Source organism: Psittacula echo, assembly GCF_963264785.1.
Source record: "Psittacula echo genome assembly, chromosome: 7".
Lineage (NCBI taxonomy): Eukaryota > Metazoa > Chordata > Aves > Psittaciformes > Psittacidae > Psittacula > Psittacula echo.
Genome location: NC_137740.1, coordinates 12575254 through 12592461, shown reverse-complemented (window position 1 = coordinate 12592461; position 17208 = coordinate 12575254). Strand labels below are relative to the sequence as shown.

The following is a 17208-nucleotide window of genomic DNA, read 5'->3' as shown; positions in this document are numbered from 1 at the left end:
GGTGATACTTGGTTCTGTGCATTCTTGTGAAATCTTGAATAAACCAGAAAAGATTGTCAGTGGTAATCATGGTGATTAGATTAGATCACTTCAGGGTTTCAGCCTCCCCAGTGTAAACATCTGCGTCTAATACTGTAAATAGCAAGGTGCTGCATTTTAGGCAAACTTGGCCTCAATCAGAGAGAATGTCACTGTTTATGGCATTTCCTATGTATTTTCCATTGCTTTTCAGCCTATACCATGCTGTACTTGTGTGTACCCTTCTTTCGTTTCTTTTCAGTGATGTACGAGTATGCATTGTGATTGCTCAATATTGAGTGCTTCTGTTTCTCGTTATTGGATGCTAGCTCTGGTGTCGTTCCAGTTAAGCTGTATGTACCTTTTGTCTTTGAAAATCAATAGAGAGCAAATTAAAAAAGAACTAGTTTTTGTGGTACCTTTCATTTAAAAAAAGAAAAAAAAATCCATTTATGTTTGCTCATGATGAGAGAGGTTTCTAGGGAGGCCAGCCTGGGAGACAAAATATGGTTTGTGCTTTTAATAAGCATCAGGAGCCGTTTTTTCCTTTAGAAAACCTTGGATGCTTCATAGTCGCTCTCATCTAAACAGAAAAATAGTATTCCAGGGCATTGTTTTGTTTACAGCAGATGTTGCTTTGTGCTACAGTCTTGATTTGCAAACAAGTCAAGGGTCTTGGGAATTCTCCTGAGATCTGAGGGAGAAATATGTAAGATTAGCCACCACAGACCGTGTTTGCACTGCAGGTGTGGCAGTACAGATAGACGGAAGCACCTGAGGTGCTTGTACCTTCCAGTCAGGAGTGAAGGGTACACTTCCAGATGTGTGTTGATAGCAGGAAAAATCAGATTGCAGCAAATTCAGGCTCCTCTGGGACTTAGGAAGATGCTGAGGTCTTGCTTGTTTAAACACTGCAGTGAGCTGGGAGACTTGCAGAATTGGACTTACCGAAGAAGGAGGTTTGCTTAAGTTCCCTTAAAATTGGGAAAAAAAGAAACATACTGAAAATAATTGAGTTTCTGGTACTTTAGAAGCTTCTTAATGTTCTTCAAGTTCTTTTTTCTCTGGAAAAGTATGTCCTTTTGATTGCAGTTCAGGCTTAGCAGAGTACAGTACATCTTGCCACAGAATGAGTAAATGAGGTCTGTTCTGCAGCTGCTATTGAATGACGATGTTGGAGCATGCCTTGGCTTATCAGTGAAGGCTGCCTAATGTATTCCACCCAGCCTACCTGAGCGTGCTCTGCAGCAGCAAACCCAACTATTTTTGTACCTGCTGTATGGATGGTTTTATCAATAAGGAGGGTGCTTCATTTTATAGTATTTCAGTAAGACATGCCAGAGCGTGCACTGGCCATTTCTCACACACCTCTGTTGCTCTCTGCAAACCAGAAAATGCACCAGGAGCTTGCCACAGCACAGTCTGGTGAGGTGGCTCATGAGCAGAGTGTGGCTCATTAGCTTTACATTCATTAGTTTCTAAAAGCCTTCTGAATCAGATTTTGGGGCATGAGGAAGAGATTTGCAATCTATCCTACAAGTGTGACAGAATGTTCCTAGTTAAAAAAAGAGAAAATGGGCCTCTCTGGACCATTCTAAGGGGTTTTATTGTTTAGCTGTTGTTTTTCAAGATGCCTCGAACTATTTGGCTTCATGTTTGTCTATTATCTTCTACACAGTCCTCCCACAAAAAGGCAAATACCTGCTTTTACTGAATTATTAACAATAGATGGAGCTTACGTATCAATGAAAATTATGGACGTTTCCCAAGGCAATTGATTTAAACGCAGTTAAATTTAGTGGAAGCTTCTATTGGTGTAATGAATGCTCATTATAGAGCTTAATGTGCTTTAAGGGCTTGGAAAACCTTCTCAGTAGGGAAGTGAGGCTGCTGTTTTCCAGCAGAGGCACAGATGCTGTACCATGGCATTGCTGTCACTACAACCGTATCCCATTGCTGTGCCGGAACATTTTGCTGTAACCTTGTGTTTTTCCTCTTGCAGAAGACCACCTCCCAGCTGGCTTCCCAACCATTGACATGGGCCCACAGCTGAAAGTGGTGGAAAAGGCCCGCACAGCCACAATGCTCTGTGCTGCCAGTGGTAACCCTGATCCTGAAATCTCCTGGTTCAAGGACTTCCTGCCTGTTGACACTGCAACTAGCAATGGGCGAATCAAGCAGCTCCGCTCAGGTAAGGTAGCAAAGCAAGTAAGCTTTCCCTACCTCCTCACTCTTCCTCCCATTTCTCTTTACTTGCTGCCATTGTTTTTTTTTTTCCCTGAAATGCAATTCTAAACCCAAATGCCAATTTGATTTGAGCTTGTTTCTTTTACAATATAAAAACAGTTTTTGGAGCTGATCCTCTCTGGCAGGATATCGTGGCTTGTTAAAAGGAGACGTTAGAGCGGACATGCCTTTTGGAACATCACCTGGATTCCTTCTTCGGTAGACCGTCTTGACATTGTCCCAAATCCTTGGTAGGCTCAGACATCTCACTTCCAACTCAACAGGTCTCAAATACTTTTAATAGGAACATCATGCAAATTAGGACAGTGAGATACTGGTTGAGATTTTATAATCAGTGGTCACATACTACTTCACTCCTTACATATACTCTGCTTTCTGTTAAGATCTTTATCATTCTTGCTGTGTGACACCAGAAGAATAAAGAGAAATCCAAGCAGCAGCAATTCTGTGGATTTCAAAGGAAGGTGGACACAGTTTTGAACTATACAATTTCTTTTTGATTTTTTTTGTTTGATAAGCCAGATACTAGCTTTTGAAATACAGGCGGTTAGGTCTTGTGGGTGGCTAAGAATGCACTCCTTTCAGCAAGGGACTCTTGTTTTTCTGCTGTACTCTTCAGTCTCCCAGGACTGTAAGGCCTATTAGAGAATTAAAGAAAAGAAAATGTTGCTTTATTCACTGATGAAGTGCAGCTCCCCAGTGTGAATTGCAGCGGCTATTTAACAATGCAGAGCAGCACTACACAGCAGCTTTAACCTGGGGAAAAAAGGCCCACATCACCCTACACGAAGTACAGAAAGGAACAGACCTGCAACAACTTTGTTATAGAAAGGGCTAGTGCTTAAATAAGAGCCAGACTGGCTTGCCTGGCCATGATGTATCTCTGGGCACTCAAAAGCCATTTTTTATGAGTGCTGCTGCCAGGGCAACACCACCTTCTTCCTAGCAAGGTGAACATCTTGACACATTTCCCTATAGCAGGAGCCTTCTGCTTAAATCTGATGATGCTTGGGTGATAAGAAGTAGGCTTGTACTTGGGGGAGTGGGTAATGAGACATCACTTTCATCAAAAATAGAACCCAGCCTGACACTCCTGATCCCACCTTGATGTTCCAGTGAGCGCTAATTATACTAATGCATTTATAGTTTATGAAATTTCCCAGTGACCTTTAACTTATTTCCCCCACAACATGGTGTAATCTTGATCTGTTTGTGCTGAAAGAAAATATCACACTTGTTAATTATTCTGAGAAGCTTTAGGAAGCAGCAGTAGGAAAGTGTACATGGATGTGTTTCACTTCATAGCTGACTAAATCTGCATCAGAAATTACCATAAACGAGCAGCAAGGCACCTCCTGATGCACTTGCTGTACGTTCTCCAGCCTGCTTTTTGCAGGCACTTGGCTGCCTCTCTGCCAGCTGCTTCACAAGCTAAGTGAGATAGAAAGTTTAAAAACAAACTAGGAAACCCTGTCACTGTGTCCAAGTTTTGCTTCCTATTCAGTGTTCTTGAGCAACATCTCAATTGAATATTTCACCTGGGATTCAAACTCTGGAGCTGGCTGCTTGCTGAAGACACAGTAATTACCAAGGGAGGTGTCAAGGGAACCTTTTAGAAATCAATGAGGAGGACACATCCTCAGACTCACAAAAGAAATTGATTAGCTCTCTAATGTAGTAAAGGAGGTTTCCACAGTTCAATGCAAAAGTATTTGAAATACAAGAGAAGTTTTATTTTCAGGAACCTGGTGATAGGATGCCAAGATTCACTAAGGCTCTGCTTCACCCCAGCATGAGTGGGGAGCAAGAAGTTTACTGCTTCTCATGGGCCAGAGGTTCATTCCCTGCTTACATTTGTGACTTTTTCCTATATTTGTAGTCGATATAAAGTAGGGCCTGCACTTTGAAGTGCCTGAGTCCCACTTACCTGGCGGCACTCACCCTATGTGAGTAATGTGATGGGTCGGGCAGTCTCTGATCCATTCTGCAAGGTGCTCACTGAGCTCTCCAGCACTATACCATAGGGGCACAGTTGTTTTTAAAGAAAAGAGTGTTTAAATAGATGCCTTATTATATGGGAGAGTGTAATAGTTTGCAAAGTCTCTGCTCCATTAAGATCATATCTTACAGCCAGCCTGGCATATCTGCATGAATGTCAGTTTATACTATCTCAATCTAAATATACGCTCATTTAATTTCATTTAATTAAAACCCAATAAAAGCTAGGCAGATGTAATATAGTTAAAATAGCTACAGCATGGTGTGAGCCCAATATTGCATATATAGAGTGTCCGACCTTCAATGAGTACCAAATATATTATTATTCAGATGTACTAAATATAGGTTATGAAGGTCAAAGCAGCTTTGGAGTCTGACTTAGAGAGGAGTTTGCATGGTGATTTCATTTCTTTAGGCTCCTAGTGTGGAATAAATAGCTAGAGGTAAAGAAGCAGCATGTTTGGGAAAGGTGCTCTCTTCTGACACTCGCAGTTCCGTGGGCTGGCAATGCTCTGGAGGTTTCAGGCAGGTCTTTGAACTTGCATGCAGTCAGATCATGTGCCCAAGGGGGCTCTGAACATCAGTTTCTAGAGCTCTATTCATCTTCTGTCAAGATACTAGAGAGTTTGTGGTGTAACACAACCAAGCCATCATCTTAGGCTCTTTTAACTCCAGAGGACTGGTGTCTCTGTCAGGAGCAAATACACAGTTTATGAATCTGTCCTATATCCTGCCATCCCTCATTTACTGATCACATCTGTATGTATGTATATGCATTTTTCTTATTAAACCTTCTGACAGAATAACTCTTTACATTTCGAGTGCTTTTTTTCTTCTTTCTTCTCAGTACATAGATTGTTTCTCCCAAGTAATGCTCAGTTCCTTTTAAAGTACAACTCTTGGGTAGTTCATGTTGCACTAATTGCTCTAGAGATGAGAACAGAAATAAATACAGGGTTTCATCTCTATTATCACATATCAAGGCAAAAGCAAGGTCTCTGACTCATGCTGGTTGTAGCAAAATTCTCCCTTGCTCATCATGCTAATACTTCCTACCTCTTGTGGAGAGGCTGCTTTTCTGGAAATGCAGTGACTCAGGACAACTCCCTGTTCTCCCCTAGGGTGCATAGCTTCAGTCATTGCCTCTCAGTCACTGACACAGGATCTAAGGCCAGCTGTAGGCTGGGAAACTTCCCCAGCATTCTAACTCATTTAAAACCTGTTTTCCTGAATTGATTTTAAAACAGTCCAGGCATCGTAGTGTTGCAGGTGATGTACACACAAGTTCTGGCAGCAAGGGTCACTGCTACACCTCTAACCATGTTTTAAAATTAGTTGATGATATGGCAAAAACTCAATATAGATCAGATTGTGCTGATTCTTCACAGTTGCTCTGTAAAGATTCTTGGACCAGAAGCTCCTGAAGTCTTCAGAGCAACTCTGAATGGTATTCATACTCCCGTAGCTCTCAAATGTTTCCAGTGAGTTTCACAAGTGAAGAGTTGCTCTTACACCTTGCTCTTCAGAAAATTTATGAACAAAATATCAAATTAGAATAAATAGTTATTCTGAATGTTAACATCCAGATACCTATGCCATGTAAGAGAACTCCAGAAATTGAGGGAGCGTTAACATCTTTCATCTAGTAAAGAACTTGGTCTTACAAGAAGTATCATTCTCTTCTAATTACCATCAATTAACTGAGTTGTGAAACCATGCCGTACACCCCAGTGTGGCTCAAAGGCAGTTAACTGCAAGTAAAGTATCACAGAGAACTCTGCAGGTGACTTTAGTCACTCTCTGGAAAAGTGTAGGTGCCTCTAACAAAGATGCAGTGGGAATTGGCCCACCAGATCACCTTGCTGCATTTATACTCTCAGAGTTACCAGCAAGCACTTTCATTTTAGTCTTGATCCTATAGGTAGAAGCACTGCTTATTTGGTAACAAAAGGAATACCCAAAGTGCACAGAGTAAACTTGCAAAAAGAGGTGGTACCTAAACCTGAAAAATGGCAGCAGCAGCAGCCATATCCTTCTTCACTGGTAATAGCCAGCAGCCAGTATCCAACAGAAGACATTCAGCTCCTGGCAAGAAACAGCTTTGAGTCCAGACATCAGATGAGCATTAGCTTGGGATGTGTAAGGATAACCCAAAAGAATGGGTATTGGGAAGTATTTTCCAAAAGGATCAGGAAACCTGCACAAAGATGGATGCTTTCTCAGAAAGGGCTGACTGGACAAGGTTTGAAGCAGTATCATGGCCAACTAGCTGACAGCTGAAATTTTATGTCCTGGCCAAACCTATAGTGCACATCTGGGTCTTGCTGCGTGAGGCACACACAGCAGTGATGGGATTCACACAGACTCCTTCTTACAACTGGTGGCAAATAGCCAGTCTTTTCCGTAGTACTTCAACTTCTGAAAATAGCTTTCCCTAAAACTATGTTACGGAGTAGCCAAAAGCACTGTTGGCGTTCTCTGGGAGTCAGTGTTGCAGCCAGCAAGAGCCTTGGTTTCACTATATGATGTTGTTTTGGAGTGGGGTTTTGGTTGTTTAGGTTCTTACACTTTCTAATAGGAAGTGGTGTGTCGGTAGGTCTGGGGTGAGTTTGTGTCAGCAGAGTGAAGACCCCTCTCCAGCAGAGCCTCTTCTCAACACTGGGAAATACTGATGCAAATAATCCCATTGGGTTTTCCAGTGCATTATCCTATGTTTTGCCTTGCTTTGGGCACCTGGCTGTGTGCTTCCAGTACACAGGATGCTAGGGTCAGTATTCATTCTTTATTGAAGTGAACATATGTGGTGTTGTTCGGTGTCTGTTATCATGAAGGGGAAATAAACTGTCATTCCTTATGGGTGTTCCAAACTTTTCCAACACAGGAGTTGGGTTTGAAGCTTGATCTTGGTGTGCCCTTTGCATAAAGAGGCCTAGTGATCACAGGGCACTAGTTGGCCTCAGTAACCATTTAGGTGATGTTACCTCTGTCACTTGATGGACTCTTATGCTGGCACTCTGTACTGTGATTTGGTCCCTTTGAGGGACACCTTGAGAGGACAACAGCCAGAGATGCATTGTCTCATGATGTGAAGAACAAATAGAAGCTTTTATTCCTTCTGAGTGAGGGAATCTGAAAACAGAAAAGCCTTGTGCACTCTCTGTAATGGTGTCCTCTGTGTGAAGAGTGAATATCTTAACTTTGCAAAGGTGAGAGAGACCCAGAACAAACATTGTGCTAGATACAGCAAGCCTCTGTGCTGCTGCTGCAAGGGTTCACTTACATTTGGAGGCCAGGAGGACTGGGATTTAACACAGGAAGAAATGAGCTGGTCACACTTATGTTTTAAGGAATCTGCTTCAAGTATGCAGTTGCTCTTACTGCTCTGTGTAGACAATTGCATATTAGCGAAAGGGTTTAGCCTCTACAGGGAGTAGATTTAAAGTTTGCTGCAAATCCTTTCAGTTCTAGGGCAGAACAACAAACCCTGTTTCAGCCAGATGAGAGAGACAAAAGTCCTGTTTTCTGCCCCTTGGGCTTGTTCTCAAAGTCATTGCACCATTCCCATGGGAAGTGACACACTGCAGTGATGCTTTTCTTAACTCTGAGAATTGAAGGGGCCGGGGCGGGGTGGGGGGGGATGGGAGGAGGGAGGCCCTAGACCAAACTGAACAAAAAACAAAAATATCACTTGGCAAACTTTTCAAACAGGCGAAGAGAAATAACCCTGTTTTCCATGGCTGTGCTAGTCCATGCAAGTATCTCTGGGTCTAACTGTTCTATCAAGGGTAGCGGTAGTTACTAAGATAAATAAATAAGCAGCAGATTTATTATTGCAAGAAAGAGATTACCCACAACTTCAGTCACTGCAAAATATTTCCTGATGCTTCAGTCATCTGGATAGAAAATATAACGAGACGTAAAGTTAAAATGGGGTAATGTCATCTTGGCAAAGGAAAATGCCAAAATGAGTAGTTTTAATTGCTGCTCCTGCTTAAAGAAAGGACTCTGCCTAAAGGAAAGGGTAGTTAGGAAAGAAAAAGATTAAGTATAAATATTGTAATTACTTTTTAAGAGGCAAGTTAAACATGCTTAAAATATGCCTTCTTTGTATTTACAGAAATTCTTTTCTGTCTTTCTTTCCCATTGGGTGATCATTGTTGTGGATAATGGAATGAGCTGTAAATCTGAGATACACGACACTCTTGTATGCATACTGGTATTTATTAATCAATACACTGAACATGATTTGACACACTGTGTCCTGTTTAACCCTGTTTTTCTGTCTGTTTAAACTCCTCAGTTTTCTTTGGTAAGTGCTTGGTATTCAGATCCTACAAATCTGCATAAAACCAACACATACCATGAACTGCCTACAGATTAAAGCTGCATGAATCTCTCCCTTATACTAACAGCCTTCATATGTGCAGAATAAGACCAAGGGGACAAAAGTGGGGGTTAGAAGGGTTCCCTGCCAATTTGCCCAGCTGGAGCATCTCTCCTTCAATCATACTTCATTATTGATTGTACGCTGAACTCAAGACACTGACCAGTGGATCCTTCACTTGCTAAACACATTGACCTCATAAACCAAACCTCTACAGATTGTTGCAACATGATAACTTAAACTCACTCCCAGAGAAGCCCTCCTTATAAGATACACTTCATTATAGCATGTAAAATTATCTCCAGTGCCTTATAAAGAGGGTAGGGATTCCTTTCTCCAGCTAACATACAAATTAGGCAGGAGCAACAGAGGTCTGGCTAGCGTGCTGTTGTTACATTACCGGAAACTACTTCGTTTTGAAATATTTCTGTATGTAAAGTTAATTTTGCATGACACCAGTTTCTTTGCCAAAGGGAACCTGATGCAAGGGTTATGCGAATGTGGAGAATGGCTCAAAACAGATTTGTTACACACTCCCCTTAATTTAATTTCTTTAAGGGAGCAGATTTTGTCCCACTGGTCATTCTAACCTCAAAGCCAAATTGCACCTAGCGCCCGCTACCATGTGCTTTCCACCCCTCCTGCCCAGCACACTCACAGTCACACAGTCCCAGGACACCCCTTCCGTGTTCTGTATGAGGAATGAAGGGGCACTGCACCATCTTCCCAACGTGTCCTCCATCTCAACTGCTTGAACAGTGATGTGGGTGAATGCAAGTGGTGAGGCCAGCTGGCAACACCACCTCAGCAGCTTAGTTCGGCTCCCATTCATGAGGGTGGTGGCTTTAATGGCAAGATGCAGGGCTGGACACTGCACTTGTGGAAGCGATGAGCTTTACTAACCTCCTGAGGGTGTCACTCCGACTTTTATTGCACATCAGTTTCTTTTTATTTATTCCTGTCGCGCTAAAACAAATTCTAGCTTTAAAAAACTTTCTGCTTTTTAGTTATAATTTTTCTTCCTTTCCTCTTTGTACTAATGCTTCTCTCTAATCTTATTTGCATTCAAATTACCTCACCAGGTGGTACACCGATCAGAGGTAAGAATGCTGAAATGTGCCTCCAGTTGTCACGTCACTCCATCTCCTGTCTGCCGTGTCCCTTCTCCGGTGTTTCTCATCTCCAGCTTTTACTCTCAGCCCTAACTCTGCCAGCACTCTCGCTCATCTGCACTCTCCCACTTGGTGTATTTATTTTGGTTGGTTTTCAGCGTGATTTCTTGTAGACTCATCCATTGCAGTTTTGCACTGTTGAAAGGTGGTTGTTCAGTGGAAAGTTGGCAAACTGGAACATGGTCCCTGGGCTGTGCCATGGGATGGTTGACGTCTCCTGCAGCTCCTGCAAGTCTCTGACTTTACTGTGCAGTTGTGGCCTTTGAGGTTTTGTGTCTAGGGGGGTTTAGATAGATCGCTTTGGTGTTAAGTGTAAGGAGGTAACATATTCACAAGAGAACCGTCAAATTCTTTGCTGCTGCTGATGGGCATGAAACTGTAATCAGAAGGAGATAAGTTGATGAAAGTTTGAGCAAATTTAGCTCTGGGATAAGGAGCACTTTTGTTTGCATTCCTCGCATTTGCTTTTCAAGTGCACTAACTCTCTAATGTGGGGGCACACTGGAGAACCACTGCCCTAGATGTCCCAGACATACTGATGTTGCTTCACGGCACCAAGATATTTTTCTACATAGATGAATCAGAAGCACATCTGACTGCTTTAAGTCTTCATTAATTAAGCCCACCCCTGGTTTGACAGCCCAGTGTGCGCAGTTTCTGGCTTGTTTTCACAGCCTGTATGCACCAGTAATAACTTTGCAATTGGAGCGTTGTCTTTTCTAGCCTAAACGCTCAAAGCTGTCTCTTTAGATTAACTTTAGCATGTTAATCAGCATTACGTGCTAAGGCCCTTCTGAATTCTCTTGTGATTTTGGTTACCCCTGTTAATTGACCCCTGAATTTCTCGGCAGAATGACTACAACCTACAAATCAACATGACCTTTTTGTTCAGGTTTTTCCCCTTCTTCCCTTTTTTCCCCCTTTTCCCTGAATCACTGCTGGAAGTTAATAATCTTACTCTTTGGAACTGGTTCTGTTGCTGGGGGTTAATGTTTTCAGCTCCCATTAAGCGATTTTAGAGTAAATGTGAATTGCTGTTTGGTGCGTATTTGCATTAAGTTGCCTCTGTAGCCAATCTGGGTCAGGGAAAAAAGCTGCCTTCCTTATTTTGATATGAATGGGCTTATGTATCTGTCATTCCTCCCTTTGGAACACTGGAGATTGACAACTGTGATGTTGCAAGGTCCTTAAACTGTTTCTTCATCTCCTACTACAAATCCTAAAATGAAATGACAGATTGAATGCTAACTAGCAGAGCGCTCTGAGCTCCCAGCCATGCGTGCCGAGTGTGCAGCCATCCCAAGGCTTCCCCGCGTGCTCGCTGCGTGCCCACCCTGCCTGATGACATTAGTGACTCAGCACCAGAACCACGTGGATGCTCCATACATCCTGCTTGGGGACTGAAAACATCTCTGAAAAGAACCATCCATCTCATAAAACATAAGTTCCCCACACCCCCACCTCCCTTCCCACCCCCGTTTGAGTCCTGATGAGGTATTTTAAGACTGTTCTTGACATTATTTAAAATATGTGTCCTGTTTGAATGTCAAAGATGACATTTCTGTGAGAGCAAACAGAAGCCACGTGCTGCTCTCTGGCTTCTCCCAGAGGATTTCTGTCAGCCTAATGCCTTTTATTTAAAATGGAGGTCACTGGAATTCTAAAGATAACGACAGATTAGATGAAAGTGCTTTTATGATGGTGAGGTTGTGTCCATGTAGAAGTGACTGTTCTGCCATGTTCTATACCCAGCTGCACTCTTGTTCCTCATTAAGGTAAGTTTGATGCTTTGGAATCCATTAATTTGGTCTGAAAGGAAGGGTGAACTAATGACTCTTAACAAACCCTTTTGGAAATAATGTTTGGGGAGGAAGGGGTGGTTTTGGTTTGATTTAATTGCTGCTGTGACTGTGTCGCTAGGAGTTGTGTGCCTGGAGCTTCAAGTGTTACCCAAGGCTTTTGTGCCAAAGCAGTGGAGAACCACTTGCAGGGAGCAGTGTGTGGTTAGCAAGGATGACCTGATAATTCTACCATGCACTCCTCCAAAAGGAGGAGATTTTTCTCTCTAAATACCTCATTTGACTTTACCCCCACATATTTGGTCCTTTCTGTCCAAGACATCTCTGGTTTGCCTGAAATGGGAGGAGCCCCTATCAATAATTCAGTATTTCCATTTGTAGCTTCACCCCTCTGGGACTGTCCCAGATAGTAATTTAATCTTGAGATCCCTATTTCTTTTTTCATCAGAAAGACATGGAGCTGGCAGATGCCCATCACGTTACGCAATAGTTAGCTTCTTAAGGTGACCCACAGATAATATCAACAAATCCATGTTGAAGCAAGTTCTGCCCCATTGTTGTTTTCTAAGTAGAATATAAGATAGGCACTTCCAGCATTTCTCTGGAATTGAGCTCACTCAACCTTTTGTGAAACCTGGCTGCATTTTCCTACCCCGGCCTGTAAGAGAGAGCAGAGCACGGTTGTGTTTCTGGTGGGTGCTGGACTTGAACAGGCATTAGATCAGATGCACATGAGGAGGTAAAGAAATATCATCATCTCAGGCATTATCCCTCTCCAGTCAGATTTATTTGTTACTTTTCTGTCACCACAGGAAATATCTGAGGTTCCTATACATAAGAGTATTTCTTCCCTGCAGACATCAGCGTAGCAGAGGTCTGTCTGAATTAAATTTAGATCAGCTCACTTGGGTGTCAGAAGCTGTCTGTCTGGAAAGCCAGGTAAACACCTGCACCAACTTCTGTATAGCTGCAGCTAAACCTTTCCAGTCCTGGGTGAACTGGTTTAACTACAACTCCAATATGTTGACACTATCCTGAGAGAGGGAGCATAAAGCTATCCAAAGAGATTAGAGGAACCTAAAAGAATTTTGCTGTCTCTTTTGAGCATGTGCTTGTACATTTGATTGCACTTTGTATATGATAGGATTATTTTATTTTTTTTTGGCCATTTCTTGAGCTTTTCCAGTCACAGAAAGAAAAGGTGAAAGGAAAACAATTTAAAATTGAGAAGATATGCTCACAGGAGCAGACAGTGTTGGGGGGAGGTTGGGTGGGGTAGAGCCTGCGAATGTTTGTAATGCCATGTTTCTAACTGTCAGGATTCAAACTGACTCACATCCCTTTAGAAGTACACAGAGGTATTACTGTGCATTTGACTGCTGTAGTTTTGCCTCTGATGCAGAGTCCCCTGAGATTTCCTATACCTGCTGGTGAGAGATCAGAGCATCCTGAAAATCCACTAAGAGGAGACCTCATGCTGCTGAGCACATTGGGTCTCCCCTGCTCTATCTCTGCCCGAGTCTGGCTCGATGGCAGCGGTCAGGTGCTATCAGCAGCTGCCTCTGGTGCACACGAGAGCGATTTCTCAGCAGCGTTGCCATCCAGAACAGGCCCCTTGCATGCCGATCACTGGCCTCTCAGGCATAATAACCATAATGAACACTAACAATGAAAATATATTTGTAGTTGTCTTGTTTTGCATAATTGGCAATGCTGATGACTGGTAGAGGCTAGGTGCAGTCCTCTGTAACAGCTGGGAGATGCTGCAGGTATAAATTACAGAAAGTAGTGAATATGGGAAATGCTTATTATTGGTGATTCTTGTGTGGTTTTGGTGTCTTTCAGTTTTGCAGGGCTCCCACAGCAAGTGTAGGTTGTCTCAGCAGCTTGGGTGTCAGAATCCAACTCCCTCATTGTCAGGCCTTCACAGTATTTCTTTCTCTGCCATACTCACATTTATGGGTCCTTGTTTGGTCTGGGCTTGCCTCTGGCCCTGCTCCACAGCTCCCTGGATTTTATTAGGAGGATTCTCCTTCTCAAAGAAGTAATTTTTAGCAGACAGGGGATTGAGACCTGAGCACTGGCTGAAAGGGTGGCTAAAAATACTGCTTCAGGAAAAGTCAGGCGGTGTTTCTGTGGAGGAAGATGGTGGGAGGCAGGAGGAAGGAAAATGGAAGGCTTTAGGGTTGCCATGTGCTCTAGTGTGTGGGATGGGCAAAATTTGCCTCTTCCCTGACAGCAATGGCCCTGGTCAGGTAACTCTGTTCATTAACATCTGCTCTGCAAGCCCTTCCCTTAGATGAGTGCTGTGATTGCAGCCTGGTTCCACTGACTCTTTGGTATTTACAGGAACATTTAATTCCATGTTTAATTTTATAACAAGGGCAGAAGGTCAGTCCCTCCACTCTGAGCCAGGGAGGTTGAGTCTGTGAATGCCCTGCTAGAGAAATAGAGCTGCTCCCACTGCTGGGGATGGAGTTCCGACTTGAATAGATACAGAGAGGTCCATTTGTATGGCAGCTCAGAGCTTTTTTACGTTTAGTTTGTTACCTAGAGGAGAGAGTAACGAGCCCTCTGTGGCACAACAGTACCCAGCACTGCCAGAAAGTGCCCATTGTCAGGATCTGCCTTTCCCATGCTTTGTCTGTGCAGTGCACTTTTTAAATGCTGCTTTTACCCCTTGTCACTGCAGCTAATGATTCTGCCTGAGCACACGTATATTTGAATAGATAAGTATCTTGGAGAGCTGCTAACAGGACTGCTGTCTGTGCCTGAGTTTACAGAGCAAAAGAAAAAGCTCGGAGAGGAAGGGAAGGTCTGGCAAAGAGATACCAGCTCAGAGTAAAGAACCTATGAAGGATGCTTGTCAGTCAGCAGGGCTGGCTCCTGCCCTCAGCCCAAGAAAGCTCTGCCTTGTCACCATTCTTGCTGTCACTGGAGACCTGCCAGGGGTTTTTCTCAGGAGCTGTCAGCTTTCCCATAAGCTGAGATGTGTTATCGGGAACATATCTGAACCTCAAGCAAGATCGACATGGCATCACAGCATGGTGATGAATGGCTGCCCCTCCTCTGCTGGAGCCCCACTGCGGTTCAGGGCGCTCATAGAAGGCAGCGGAGGTTGCGTGGTGATCAGCAGGGAGAAATGTTGCCCTGATGTGCACGTACCACTGCAGAGCCCCATGAGCTCCCAAACAAGCTTTCCACTGCTCCTCTCCGTCATATATGCATGTCCTGATGGTAGATGGTCCTCACGCATCTGCTGAAGCCATGTTACCTGATTGCACATCAGGACTCAGCAATGCAAAAGAGAACAAGGCAACCTGACACATGAGCGCCATGAGTCCATATGAGAAGTCTGCAGTAACATCCTGTGTGAACAAGACCTTACTCAGCAACTTGTGCAACATAAGTCCCAAAGTAATGAATAAAAGTAAATCAGCCTTCCTAGCTCTGCTGTGCACAGGCGCGGAAGATTGTAAGATGAGATGTTGACAGGGCTAGGAATAGAAATCAGATCCTTTGCACTTGTCAAAGCAAAGAACTCACTGCGCTTTTGAGGGTCTTCGGATGCAGCTTGCGTGAAATTCAGAGAAAGGAACTACTCAAGACTTAGTTTTTCCTTTCCTGTAGCTCCTTGTGTCCTATCCAGCCTAGACTTGAACTCTTCAAGAGAGGAAGTTACTGCCTTTCTCTGGGATGACTGGACTAGGGGCTGGGGCATTTGATACTTACGGAGTTTTTCCCAAAGCTCAGATGTATTTATGTCTCCAGCTTTCTGATCCCAGCAATGTCTGATCATCCTAACTTCATTCATAAATCTCTATACTCTGGGATACCCTACTCTCTCCTGTATCCATCACTTAGTTGTAGGTTGTCCTTCAAGAAAAACCGTATAGTCCCACTGACTGCCATCAGTTTACCATGATCCTTTCACTTCCTGCTGGCTGTCAGCTCTAGTGTGGGATCTGTATGTTTGTCCTATGATGATTTACTGCAGTAACTGTTTTCTTTCTGATTGAGAGGTTTGCATTAACTTCTGCTTCCTGGGTTCTCTCTTGCTCAGGATGCACCGTAGTTTGAATGGTCATGCCAACCCAGACAAAACCAGAATCCCGTGCCCAGTGTTCCTGAGCAGTTTGTAGGCAGTTGCTGACACATACTACATGTTTATAGTATGTATCTAGAAATTGATCTGTGTTGGCTGCAGAACTGACAGGTAATAACAGCATGTAATCTGAAACTCCCCTCTGCCTTCATTTTCTTCATCCTTTTATGTTTTTCTCTTCTCTCTCCTGCACTGATGTTGAGGTCCCTAGAGATAAAAAATAGTTTGACTAACTGGCATTTCAGAGGCACAGTGATCGCAATTGTAAGAGGTATAAATACCAGTGATACATACTAAATGGCTAAAAGGGGCATATAAACAGGTACGTGTTCATGGCAGAATTATCTGGGGATCTTACTTTTTCTAGGCAGACACCGCTGGATGTCACTTGAAGCTGGCTCTGCTTTCAGCCCAGCCAGCTGATGAGGGCTAAATCAGAGATAGGCTTTTCGTCAGGGTGATGACATCTACTCTTTTTTGTTTGTTGGTTGGTTGGCTTTTTTAAGTATGGGTATGTTGTGCAGCAAACAGATTTTCCCAGCCAAGCCTGACGGAAGTACTCAGAATGAACTCTGCAGAACATGCATGCCCCCAGAGTAATGAACAGAAATTAAGAAGGAGATAATATACGGTGAGTTGCAGAAAAACTTCCTGACAGAAAACATAACCAGGCTGTGGCGTCAATTCCTTGAGGAAGTGGTGAAAGACCTATCACTTGGCACATTTAAAATGGGATTAGACAGAACACAAGTACATTTACAAGGAGCAATCCAGCCCTGGCCCCCAGGGATGCACAAGATAACCTAATAGGTCTTTTCCATTTCTAGATTCTCTGATTCTCTGTGTCTTGTCAATGCTGGGAAGCTTTGTCCTGCTCCACTGCTTGTCATGCTGCTATCTGCTTGAAGATGTTTTTCCCAGACAGCATGTAGAAATCCGGCATTCTCCCTGAATTAAACAGCAGTGCTCTGTAGACTTTGGCCTGTGAGTGTCCAGAGAGCTCCATGGCTAGGGAAAGCTGGCAGGTCCTTGCTTTAGTAGGTGGAAGGACTTCTGCAAACAAGCTTTCTCTGTCTAGCTGAAGCCTCATTTCCAGCACGAATGCAACAACAGGGAGGGCTCTGTACATCATTTTTATTATATGGCAGAACCCAGGGAAGTTCATTTTTCCCCATGACATATAGACTTATGCCACAGTCTCAATTTATCCTTCTAAATAATGTAGGTGGCAGTGGTTGATTCACATTAGTTTTTCTTCTGATGATATGAAAAACTGAGTTTGACCTCTGCAGCTTGAACCAGCAAGAGGGGAGAAGGAAATTTCACCAGCTATTCTCAGTGCGGCTCTTAGTGGTCGTTTTGAACCGTGGCAGGCAGAAATGAGTTCAGATCCTTACAAGCAAAAGGGTTAATTTTTCTTTTAGTTCAGCGTATGGTTTGTGAGCAGAGTTCCCTTCCTACAGGCAGTCCTAACCAGCAGAATCT

General features: G+C 43.3%; 1 protein-coding gene across 1 annotated transcript in view; it reads left to right on the top strand.

The window, feature by feature from the left end:
• Positions 1-17208, top strand: part of PTPRF (protein tyrosine phosphatase receptor type F) — a 254311-nt gene that overhangs the window by 144001 nt on the left and 93102 nt on the right. Inside the window, exon 4 of the mRNA XM_080624134.1 lies at positions 2021-2209. Coding sequence (XP_080480260.1) covers positions 2021-2209 — 189 coding nt within the window. The remainder of the gene's footprint in view (positions 1-2020; positions 2210-17208) is intronic.